This window comes from Hydra vulgaris, chromosome 08 (assembly GCF_038396675.1).
Source record: "Hydra vulgaris chromosome 08, alternate assembly HydraT2T_AEP".
NCBI lineage: Eukaryota > Metazoa > Cnidaria > Hydrozoa > Anthoathecata > Hydridae > Hydra > Hydra vulgaris.
In genome coordinates this window covers 39,061,751-39,075,171 of record NC_088927.1, presented here as the reverse complement: position 1 = coordinate 39,075,171, position 13,421 = coordinate 39,061,751, and the positions used below count along the sequence as shown (strand labels likewise).

The 13,421-nt window shown below is 25.4% G+C and overlaps 1 protein-coding gene across 1 annotated transcript in view; it reads left to right on the top strand.

Moving 5' to 3' along the window:
• Positions 1–13,421, top strand: part of LOC101239070 (uncharacterized) — a 154,593-nt gene that overhangs the window by 112,875 nt on the left and 28,297 nt on the right. Inside the window, exons 14-15 of the mRNA XM_065803678.1 lie at positions 8,499–8,681; positions 9,094–9,220. Coding sequence (XP_065659750.1) covers positions 8,499–8,681; positions 9,094–9,220 — 310 coding nt within the window. The remainder of the gene's footprint in view (positions 1–8,498; positions 8,682–9,093; positions 9,221–13,421) is intronic.

Below are 13,421 nucleotides of genomic sequence, written 5' to 3'. Positions count from 1 at the left end.
TGTGTGTGTGTGTGTGTGTACAGTATAAAAAAAATCCAATGTGTGTACAATATAAAAATTAAATCTATTAAATCAAAACTAGAAGAAATAGACAATCCGGTCAGAATTTAATATACCATCTGATTGGTTTTAAGTGGTTTACCATTTTTCTTTGGTTGTGTATTGTATTTCTGTTGTTTTCTATAACTTGCTATTGTTCTTGAAAGTATTTTTCTAGCAGTTCCCACAAAGTCACTACAAAACTTTACTCCAGGTTCAGCAGAGTCATTAACAACACATTAGAAATCACATTTTTTAAAACAAGAAAACTTTCATTTTTTTACCATTCTATAACTGACTCCTTGAGAAAACTACTGTTTATATTTATAATGGTAAAAAATGCTAGGGAGTCTTCACCAATAAAATTAGTCAAATCAATCACAGCCTTTTTCAGGAAGCATTGGAAATATAGGTTTACCAAACCACGACCCTTTTCATTTTGAAGTTATTTTATTTATTGTCACAATTTTTTAGGGATAGTATTTTATTTACAATCTTTTGCCTTTGTTTGTCCTCTAAATTGTTTTTAAAAGAGAGACAGCAGAGCCAACTCCTCAGTGAGGTACCACATGTGATTGCTAAAAGTTTTCAGAACAGAATTAGCAATAGTTAAATTAATAGCTTTATACTCAAATAATGAATTAATAAGATTAAAATCATTATTAAGAATTGCTGAAGATATGGATGTTCTTACCAACTATGGAATATAACAAAATATAAAAAAAAATCATTTGTAGCTTAGGAAGTAGTTGTTTAGCAAAAAAATTTTCTTCAGACAGCATACTGATCTTTTTGTTCAGCAGTAAATGTTTTAAAGAGTATAACAATTTTGACATCCACCTTGAATTGTGCAAAGTGTCTGGTTTATTAAATCCAGAGAAAACCTCATTTTGCATTTTACTTAGAATGTGGTATAAACACAGTTGTGTCAGTTTTCAAGGTTCTTTTTTGAGAACGCTGCTTAGTTTCATAACTATATCCAAATTCATTTACATCATAATTAAGACAAACTTTTTTCATTAATAATATTTGATTGTTCTTTTTCTTTATTGATTCTTCCTTGTTCAGCTACTTTTCTGACATGATTCATGTCTTTTTCTTTATCAATTCTTTCTTGTTCAGCAACTTTTATTATGATTCGTGTTTTTTTCCATAAGACTGCATTTAAGATCAACTTAGCCCATAGATGCCTTCCTATCAGTCATAATGCTGATCATAAACTGTTTATCCTCTGCATCAACTAATTTATCTAGCACATCTTGTGGCCAGAACCTCATTTTTTTTGTAAACTTATCTTTAAACCCAATAATTTTTTGGGGTATTCTTGTCAGTGTTTCTATAGGTATGGTCAATCTTTAGCAGGCTCATTAACTCATTAAATAATGTCATGATTTCCTCATTTTATTTGGTTTAATTGTTTGTATTTAATTATAAAATGGTAGAGCTTATTTAACTGTTTCATTTGCAGCCACATTTTTAGTTTTGTATTGAAGTGTGCAAGAAAACATAAAAGCTCCTGATGAACAGTTTTCAGCCTAGATCCTTGTATATCTAGAATCTTTTATATCTCTGACAGATTCAATAAGGATAGTTTCTAGTATGAGATATTTTGAACTTTTGATTCAGCCATTTTTACCCACCTCACTAGTAAAAATTCTAGTTTTTATATACTACCAAAAAAAAAGTTTGGAATAAGTTATTAGTGTGCCTGTAAAATGGCCACGAACAACAGCACAAATTGAAAAAAAAAACTAAAAAATAAAGCTAGTTTTGAATAAAAATATTTAATTAAAAAATATTTAATTAAAAAATATTTAATTAAAATTAATTTTCACATTTTTTGCATAATAAATATAAATATAAAAGAAAAAGAACATTAATTAATATAATACTCAAAATAATATTCTAGTAGGTTTGACCAAGTAGTTACATGTTTCTCCTAATTATAAACAAGTTTGATAAATTGTGTCAATCTTGAAACTTCAATTGTAGTCTGCTACCCTTACACGTTGTCCAATTTTCTTAAAATTTCAGATTTTTACTATTTATTATAAACCTCACTCCAAAAAAAAGTTAGGCTTAATCAGAGCATGTAAGGTTGTTCACTACGTTACTATATTGTTGAAAATTAGACTTGTTTTTTAAAATTTTAAAAGTACTTTTTTTTTTTAATTTTATATTTAAAGTTTTTTTTTGATTTTATCTATTATATATTAATTTAAAATTATTTTGACTTAAAGTACATATTTTTTAAAAATTGATTTTTTAAATTTGCAGCATTTAGGCTATATTTCTTTATATTAAAAACTCTCTTAAATCTGAAAATGTCTCAGGTTTATTTATGATAAATTGAAAATTGTTTTGTGGTTAAAAATATGAAATACCTTACTTGTTACTTTTAAGTAGTGATATACTCTAGGGTAAAATCTCTACTTCACCCCTAAGTTATTTAAAATTAAAACTTTACAAAAAAAGTTTTATAAAGTGACTACCAGTTACTTAGTGACTAAGACAATGAAAGGAAAAAGTTCATAAGGTAAAAGATAAATTTTAATTCACTTTTGCATATCTTTAAATAGTTTGCTAAATTTGCATATCTTAAATTACTTTAGGCCCTTTGTTATAATACAAGAGCAAAGGTTTTCGATATTTTTAACAATTACAAACAATTTTAATTTCCGCAGACACAGGCAATTTTACTTTCCACAATTACAGGCAATTTTATATTCCAACAATTTTAATCTATGATTATAATGTATAGCTTCTTTTACTAGACATCTTTATAAAGAGTCTTTTAATGTTGAGCTGTCTAAAAATATAGTGCTTTAAATGGATCATAACTTTGATTTGTCATGCCATAGTTTTAGGTAGATCACATTCAACCTGACCAAGCATGGAAACAAGAATGTAAAAGTTAATAATCAATCAATTACAATCAATCTTTTGAAATACTTCTGAAATAGTTATTACATTTCACGGATGCTTACAAATAGTACATGTATTAATCTAAATTAAAAACCTTGCTGGAGTTAATAACAGTAACATTAATATTAATAAAATACTATTATAATAATTATAATTAATAACAACCGTAACAGAATTAATAATAAGAATGGAAGTAATAATAATATCTATTATAACAACAAATACACAAATGATAATAAAATTAATAACAATAATCACAACAAAAATAATTGTAATCTCATAATACACATATAAAAATACACACACCCATGCACACACACTTATATACAAATCTTTGGATATATTACCTGTATTTATTTAGGAAGGAGTGGAATAAATTACTTTTAAAAACATATTGACTGAAGAGCTTTTAGATCATAGAGAATGAATCCAAAAAACTACATCCTAAAACACCTTTACTCCATCTTAAACAAAATTAAATTTTAAAAATTCTGAAAAACATCTTATTCTAACTTTTATACTTCATTATCCTTACTATTAAAATATTCTTTTAATTTTTTTTTCGTTATTACTACAATTATCATCAGTACTTTTTGTTTGTTTATTTTTTCTTTTTTTTATTATTATAACTTGCAAATTATGATTTCTGCATGTTTATTTTTTCTTTTTTTATTGTTATAAACTGCAAATTATGATTTCTACATGTTTATTTTTAATGTATATTCTATGTGCTTTAAAGTGTTTATGGTCCATGTGTCTCTACTTATACTATATTTAAAAATTTCTGTATGAGTGACACCATATTAATAAATCATTAACTTATTATTGTAAATAGTTTTATGCTTTACCATTATCATATTCATTATTATTATTATTATTATTATTATTATTATTATTATTATTATTATTTCATTGTAATTATTGTAAACATACTTATTATTACTATTACTAAAATTTGTATAAATTTTAATATTTTATATTAATATTATATATTATTGTTATTAATACTATTATTGTTGTTATTATTATTTTTATTATTATTTAAATAATTGTAAAAATGATTTAAGGAAAATAAATAGCTTGTTGTCGTTGTTGGAAGTTTTTTTCAAGACTTTATACTTTAATATTTTATGTTCATAAGTAGCAGAACAGTGTTTTAAGACTAGCAAGTTCAGATTATTAATTGAAGAAAGTAAAGATTATTTGAACTTTTAGGGAAGAAGGGAAGGTAGTTAAAGGTAAGAGGTAGGTTTTTGTGTAGGTGTTCCCAAATAAACTGTTTAATAACTTGAACAAGATCACAAAGTTTACGAATCTTAGAAGATAAAGCACATTAAGATTGAATTTGTAGTTCTGAAAATACATTATCTTCTAACCCTTGTTTTGAAGATCCTTGTACCAGGATGTTGCTGGGATTGCCCCATATTTAACAAGCATATCATATATGAGAACCAAAAATGACATGGCATATTCAAAAGTGGTTTCCAGATTGGTGAACTTTAGCCAGCATTCCATTTGATCTGCAAATCTTCATGGCTAAGTCTTTAAGATTGGATACAAACAAATGATTAGAGTCAGTCTTAATTCCAAGATTTTTGACTGAGTATATGGTTTATTCATGTTTGATTTTCTGTCTACTTAATCTAAAATTTAAGTTTTTATTGATTTTTGATTTATTGGATTTTAATATAACCAGTTCAGTTTTAATATAGTTGAGAGAAAGTTTATTTGAGTGAAGCAACTGGATTGGTAAGACCAAAGTTACTGTGTTAATTAATTTTTTTAAGATTTGTTGATTATTAGCAAGTTAGTATCATTAGCGAAGTGGTAAGTGGTTAAAAACTTAATGGATTTATTGAGGTTTTTAAAGTAAAAAAGAAAAAGTAGTGGGCCTAATACAAAGCCTTGAGGGACACCATTAGAACATTTTATTTAAATAAATCTTGAGTAATTAATGAAAACAAACTGCGATCTGTTATGAAAATAGCAAGTAAACCATTTATAAGGTATTTCTCTGATTTCATAATATCTTAATTTTTTGAGTAGGATTAAGTAATTTACTGTATCAAAAGCTTTTTGTAGGTTGACAGACACGACATGCAAAATTTTTATCATCAACAGCTTTACTGATTGACTCAGTGGTTTTAATAAGTTAGTGGGTTATGTAGTAATTAGCGTGAAACTCACATTTAAATGCCTTTGTAAAGGCATTTAAATTTATCCAAGAATGCATAGAGTCTCTTATGCATAGTTTTTCGAAAAAGTAAGCTTAAGCCAGAAAGAAGAAAGGTGGTTGGGTAGTTAGACAAATCCATTGTAGATCTTTTTCTAAATATTGGTAAAAAAGGATCTAAAATGGATATGTCTAATATGGTGTATCGAAAAACATTTTTTTTTTAATTCAAATGATGATATTTCTGATATTGCATAATGATATAAATATTAATTGTGGCAAAATTTCTTTTAAATTTTTTATATCTTTAGCTGGCGCCAGGATGTTTTTTTTTTTTTTTTAAAAAAAAAACGTGGTTTCTGCCATTTTTAAAAAAAAAAAAAACACTATGACAAAACAAAAACACAAATTCTATCCATATACTAGATTTGTAATAGAGTTTAAATATTACACAATGACTCAGTTAAAAATGTTTAAAATTTTTAAGAAAATATACATTAAATATTGTCTTCAGTTGCTGCTAGAAGGCTAGGTTTTTACAAAAAATCACTGTTTCATTAGTTGTTGCCATTATTATGCATTGCGAAAAACAATTGATGTTGGCATTATTTTTTGCAATGCAAGTCTTGCACGAATAAAGCTCTCTACTAACTGCAATCTAGATCTGAAACCTCTGTTACAAGTTTGATGTATCTCTTTACGTCTTTCATTTAGCATGGAAAATACTGCACATCTGGAACATAAACAATGTTAACACTTTATTAGATTTTCATCTGAGATGCGATTGGTATTTGGAGGTTCACTGAGTTCACATTTTTGCCAATCAATTAGGTCTATGTAATATTTTGCTTCAAAATTGATTTCTGGTATGGTGAACTTTTGAACTTTGTTTGTTTTCATAGACCTTGTTAACCAAATTTTTCATATGTAAGTGAGTATTCAATATCATAGCAAGAAGAATGTTTTCTAGATGCACAAAATAAGCATTCCTTTGTATCACTGGATTGATGAGTTTTTATTTCACTACTGGGATATCTGGATTAATTTATGGTTAGGCATAAATGTCTAGCACCTTCGGTGCATGATATATTACATCTTATAATGAACCAAATTTGTCAGTAAAAATTTAATAATTTCTTTTAGCCTGTGCGATGTTTTGCTACATCCAACATAATACGGCAATATTCTGTTTGCAGTGGTCACCCACCTGGCATGCTGTTTTCCAGGATTTGGGTTAGCCAGACCAGATGGACAATAACCTGTAGATACTGCTGTGCATATATCAAGTAAATATGTTTGGTCAGAACTGAGAGATTTTTTTGTCAATTTTGGCAATGTGACAGGAACAAAATTAACTATTGGTATCATATTGCAAAGTTTTTCTTCCATTTGGTCCAGACAATCTATTAGGTTCTGACGTAGGCCCATTGAGTTTTTGAATTAGATGCCGTAGAGGTAGTTCATTTGCATGTATTTTACAGATAAATCTAGTGGACAGGTTCTTTTAGGTTTAATTCAAATAAAGCAGTAGCACCATTCAGAAATTGGATATCAAAAACTGTTCCGCACAACCCATGGCAACTAATTTGAATGTATAAATGTTGTTTTTGAATGGCAACTAATTTGGATATATCAGTCTTGGTCAAGAAAGCGTGCAATTGCACGATTTTATATAACTATGCAAATAATACTTAGTTTTGACGATTTGACCACAGCTTTTTACGTATCAAAAACGCGCTGAATAAAATTGATTTTTAATTATGCGTTATAGTAAATAACATCAAAACTTTTATCTTTACAAATGTTTTTATATTAGCGAAACTTTTTTAAATAAAGTACAAAGTATTAATAATGACTTTTGTTTTGAGTTTCAATAAAAGTTGTCTATAATTTTTTTTATAATGTTGTATGTTGTATAAGTATGCATTTTTATGATAAGCAATATTTAAAGAAAAACAAACTTGTTTTGATTTTATAAACAACTTTTTTTAGACAGCGACAGTTTTATTAATGAAGGTTATATAAGAATCTTTAAAGTTAATACACTTAAAAATAATAAAAACTTCATTGAAAAATTATGAATTAATGAATATTAATTTTTTATCTTTAAAAAAGTTTCTATAAATTTTTTGTTTTTAAATAGTAGACTTTATACAAACAATTATCTCTTTAAAAATTTCTTTTTAAGAATGATTAAAGTTAATATACTCAAACATATATTAAAATATTTGCTGTAAAAAATTATTTTATTAATAAACAAAAGTATGTCAGACAACAAAAGTAAATCAAAGCTAATAAATTAAAAGCTGTGCTTTAAATAATACGGTAAATAATACTGATGTTAACGGTAAATAATACTGATGTTGATGGTAAATAATACTGATGTTTATGGTAAATAGTACTTATATTGATGGTAAATAATACTTATGTTGATAGTAAATAATACTGATGTTGATGGTAAATAATACTTATGTTTATAGTAAATAATTCTGATGTTGATGGTAAATAATACTGATGTTTATGGTAAATAGTACTTATATTGATGGTAAATAATACTTATGTTGATAGTAAATAATACTGATGTTGATGGTAAATAATACTGACGTTTATGGTAAATAGTACTTATATTGATGGTAAATAATACTGATGTTGGTGGTAAATAATACTGATGCTGATGGTTTTCTGCTATTTATCTAAATATCTAGTAAATAAATGATCTGAAGTTGTGACAAATAAGGCTGATGGTGATGGTAATAAGGTACAATTAATGACCTAATAAAGTTACAATGATAGTTCCATTATACTTACTTTAATGTAATGTTAATAATTACTGTTGTAACCATCAGTCACAGATAGTTTGGAATGTAACATTTTTATTAGTTATATTCCATTATTATGAGTGACAACAAATGAAAAATCAACAACATTATTAAAACTAATTTATTTGAAATAAAAATTAGAACCTGAATTTTTTTTGTAAAAACTGAGTCCTCTAGCAGCAACTGAAGACATAAAAATATTTTCTTAAAAATTGTTAATTTTTTTAACTATAAAAAAAAAATTGTAAACATTTTTAACAAAATTCTTTTACAAATATGTTTTTATTTTTGTTATGTAAAAAATGGCAGTGGCATCAAAAAAAGTTTTTAAAATTTGGCACTATTTATATGATTATGTAACTTTTCCGCTCTATTACAATTTGAATTGTAAATAGAGATTACAATAGAATTATAAGTTGCAAAAAAAAAAGTTTTTTGATGTCTAACTATGTAAAAACAATGATGATGCAAGTACTGTGGTGCTTAAAAACTCTTTTTTTTTATTTGAGCTTGTCAACACTTTTTATTTTATTTTTTTATAGGTGAAGGTTTTCATAAAAGGTGCAATTAGATTGCTTAATATTTCATCAGCTGTAACAATTGACATAGATAACAATGGCTTAAAATTTTATGTTGAAGGAAATTTATTTAATCTTTTTTACGTAAATTTAAAAGTTGAAGCTTCGTATGGAAATAAAATGAGTTTGGATAAAGCTGGATTTAAGGTATTTAAATCATTATTTAATTTTTAATGTTTTTTTTTTAATGATATGATTTCAAAAAAGTGATGATTAAATAATTTTATGACTTTTTTTCTCTGTCAATGCTAATATTATAAAATAGTTTCAAAGCTGTTATAAACTTCAAAAAGTTTATTTTAATCAGGAAACCCTTTTACTATAAATAAAGATATTTTAAATTTATTATTGAGAAGTTTACTCTTGTTAAATTTAAGCACTTTACTCTTGCGGTTAAAGTGTCTACATTTAACCCCTATGTTGAAACACTTAAGTTGAAGTATCAATAAACTTTATTGCCTGCTATTATATCTATGTTTGAAATTACGCTCTTAATACTTATTTTTCTATTTGTTTACAAAATAGTTTTTACAATAATAAATTATTGCAGTATATTTAGGTTTCAGCTTGCTTATCAACTGATATTGCTAATAATGCAAACAAAATAACAAATAATGGTTTAGAGGATGCTGTCAAAAAGGTCAATGGTATTGTTTCTTATGCTGAGAAGAAACTTAAAAGATATTGTAAGATTTTTATTTAACAGTTTGTTTATTTTTTGTTTGTTTTTTTCATTAATTTTTTTTTCTTTCTTTAATATTAAATTTAAATTTATTAGGTTTTACAATATTTAAATTAATTTTTAAACTTTATAACACTAATTACCTTGCTGTAACCTTAACAACAAGGGCTTGTTCTTTATTAAAATATACATTTAAAAAAATGAATTTTAATGAAATGTCAATTTTCAATCCATGATTTCATTTCATTCAATGATTAGAGACAAAAGAGTTAATTCTAGATTTATAAAAACTCTTTCATTAGTATTCCCTTATATTAATATATCTATTTCATTGAGTATTGCAAGAAGAATATTTGTGTATAAAATAGGTATTTATTTACCTATGTGATTATTTAGTTTGTTTAAATTTATTTTATTTGAATCCGCCTACTAAAAAGCTTTTTTAAATAATATGGAGGATATTCTCAATATTTTTAACATAATATGCATTACAGAAACTTGGTGCAATTCTAATAAAGTCAATCGAACTCAAATTTTCTTTTACTTGGTTTCACTGTTATTTCACTAGAGCGTAAAACAAAAAAACGTGGCAGTAGTATTTTTATTTATATAAAAGAAAACCTGCAGTTTATTAATGGGCTTGACTTAACCGTTTGTGACGACAATAAAGAGGTTTTAACAATCAAAATATTGACCAAAAAAAATCAATAAATACTTTTAAGTTGCTGTTATTGCCCACCAACTGGTGTAATTAAATGTTTTAATACTTTTTTAAATGAAGTTATTTTTAAAAAAAGAAGTGGAATATTATATGATGTATTATTCACTTATTCACTGCCACATTAACTAAGCAAATACTGCATGGGGCAGTATTAACAAAAGTAAACTAGAGCCTCTTGATCGTCATCAGAAACATATAGCACATTTAGTTAATTCTGATCAACAAACTCATTCAAAGCCTTTTTTAAGATAAATGAATGTTTTAAACATAACCATATATCAACTTAAGGCATATAATATTCTTTGTTTTATGCACAAATGTAAATCTCTGACTCCTTTTCATAGTTTAAATTATAATTGGCAATTTAAAAAAAAACATTGATGCTTATTTAATCTTATAACTAAATAATATGTTTTTATTTAACCTCATGCATAAATAACATCTTCAACAGCATAGTTATAAATATCTGTAACAGTACATCCAAATCAATACATGTATACACCTATGATAACTATATATATTTATATACATCTATTTAGATACATAAATAAATGTACACACAGACATGAATATACATACATTCCTATATATGCAGGGTTGGAAAAAAAACGGTATTTTTGAAAAAAACCAAAAATCATAAGTTTTTTTTTAAAAACCAAAAAAACCATAATTTTTGTGGTTTAAATTAGGTTTTTATTAAAAAATGCCGTATTTAGTTATCCTTTTAAATTAAAAAAAAGCATAACGCATTTTATTTGAGTAAACTATATTCTTTATCAATATTACTGTTATATTTCATCAAAATTATTCAATACATCATTATTTAATGTTCTATATATAAATACAAGCTTTGCTGCTTTTTCTACCCCCAATTGGTTTCATAACTTAGAATGAATAAGGCCAAAAGTTGAAAAAATTCTTTCGATTCCAGCACTAGAAGCTGGTGCATTTAATAAACCTTCAATATCTGCTATGTTACAATCCACAATTTTTAGAGATTTCCACCGTTCTATTGGTGATACATTTTTTAAAACAGATTCACTATACAAATACTTTTATCGAATGGAGCAGATTTAGCTTTTAATTTGAATATTATTGGTAACAAATTCTTGAACTTTTTATCTGCGAAATTCATGGCAGCTTCATTTTCATTTTCAGAAAGTTTAGATTCAAAGTATCTAGGATCTAGTGTGTTTGCCAGTAAATGAGCATCACTGACAGTCTGAAGGTATATAAATTCAATTTTTTTTTTTTTTCGTTTGATAAAAATGATAAACTGTTCATCAAATTTTTAAAAATTTCAACAGTTGTCACTTATTTTTGTTTGATCACTTTGCAACTTCTCTAGAGCTACTGCAATTGGTTTTAATATTTTTAATAAATCTTCTGCGTTTCGCTTTAACTGTATATCACTTACTTTTTTACCAATCATGGGATTGGTAAAAAAGTAAGTGATATACAGTCTTTTTTTTTTTCAAACATTGTGAAAATGATGCTCCAGTTGTTGACATATTTTTCAAATGAATCACGTACAGAATTCCAGCGAGTTTCAGTAGGAAGTGGCAATTTTTTTCCTTCTCTTAATTTATAAATTGCTCCAGCTTGATGATTATTTCTTATATATTTTATTATTTGTGTAACATGCTCACATTTTTAATGTTAAGATCATTTGCTAAAAGATTCAGCATATAAGCAGCACACCCATAAGTTATGATAATATCTTTTTCAGATGACAGTTCTTGTCTCATTGATTTCATATTAGCTGCATTGTCAGTCACAAAACTTTTTACTGTGCATCCAAATTTATGTCTTGCAGAATCTATTGCTTCTCTTGCTAATTATGTAAGATGTTCACCAGTATGTAAATGACCAGAAGTGTTAATTGTTTCTACTAAAATGTTAATTTTATCTGTAATTACAGAGATACAAACTATAGGTTCATTATGTACATTATTCCACCCATCTAAAGACATGGCTACAATTTTCCCATTCAATACATTACATTTTTCAATTTCTTCTGTGTAAACCCTATCTAATATTTCTCCTCCAATTTGAATTCTATTAGGTAGAGTGTATCCTGGATGAAGCATATTGATAAATTTTTTCAAATTCTTTGTGTTCAACTGTTCTGAAGCTAGAGTTTGTACTGTATATAAATCTACCATGTTGCAGATCAAATAAATCTTTCTCTTTGAGGCTTGTTCATGTGAAAAACTTATCAATTTTCAAATATTTATCAGCTGATGTTGAACTGGGCTGAAACCTTTTCATTTGTTGTTGTGATGTTGATGGTGAGTTACCTTTAAAATGAAATTGCAGTTTATTGAATTATTCTAAATATATATGTTTACAAAATAGGGAAAGTATAAAATTTAAAATTACAATCAGTCATTTAATTTTTACCTTCAAGAAGTTGTTGATCTTCAATTGACTCTGTAATTTCATGGGGTTGTGATTGCTTGCAATTTTTATATGTTCATGCATCCTTTGAATTTGACCTTCCATTTCTTTTTTACATGCATTACAAATTGCTCTACACCCCTTTCTTTTTGGAACAGTCACTCGTGTTTATTTTAACCATATCATATCACATTTGCGCCCAGTTTTTTGAGACATTTTTGTGGTATCAATAAATATTGTTATAACTACTTATACTTTTGCTAAACATATAAATCTATATATAAATATATATATATATATATATATATATATATATATATATATATATATATATATATCGTTAAGAAAACTTTCTGATGAAATAAGTTCATCAGGAAGCAATGCTTCTTGATAAACTTATTGAAGGAGAAATATCCTGTAGAAGAAAACAGATAAATAAGTGTTATTACTAATTTATTACTGCTCTGTTCTATAATAACACTGAGGACTCTATTTTATGAAAAAACAAAAACAAAGCTCATGGATTCAAAAAAAATCATATATATTGAAGATTAGTTTTATTTATGAACATAACCTTTTAGTTTCCTGTTGGAAGTTCAAATCTTTTTAAAAAGACATTAATTTGGTTTAAACCAACATTTTTTTAATTGGTTTAAACCATGGTTTAAACCTATGTTTTAAACCATGCAACCCTGTATATATGTATGTGCAAAAATATATACTTGTATGTTTATATATCATGTACATGTATATATGTGTTCACACACATACACACACTGTATATATATATATATATATATATATATATATATATATATATATATATATATATATATGTAAATATATATTTATATATATATATATATATAAATATATATATATATATATATATATATACACACATATATATATATAAATTACAAATATATGTATATATATACATATATATAATTATAAAAATATATATATACATATATATATATATACATACATATATATATATATATATATATATATATATATATATATATATATATATATATATATATATATATATATATATATATATATATATATACATATA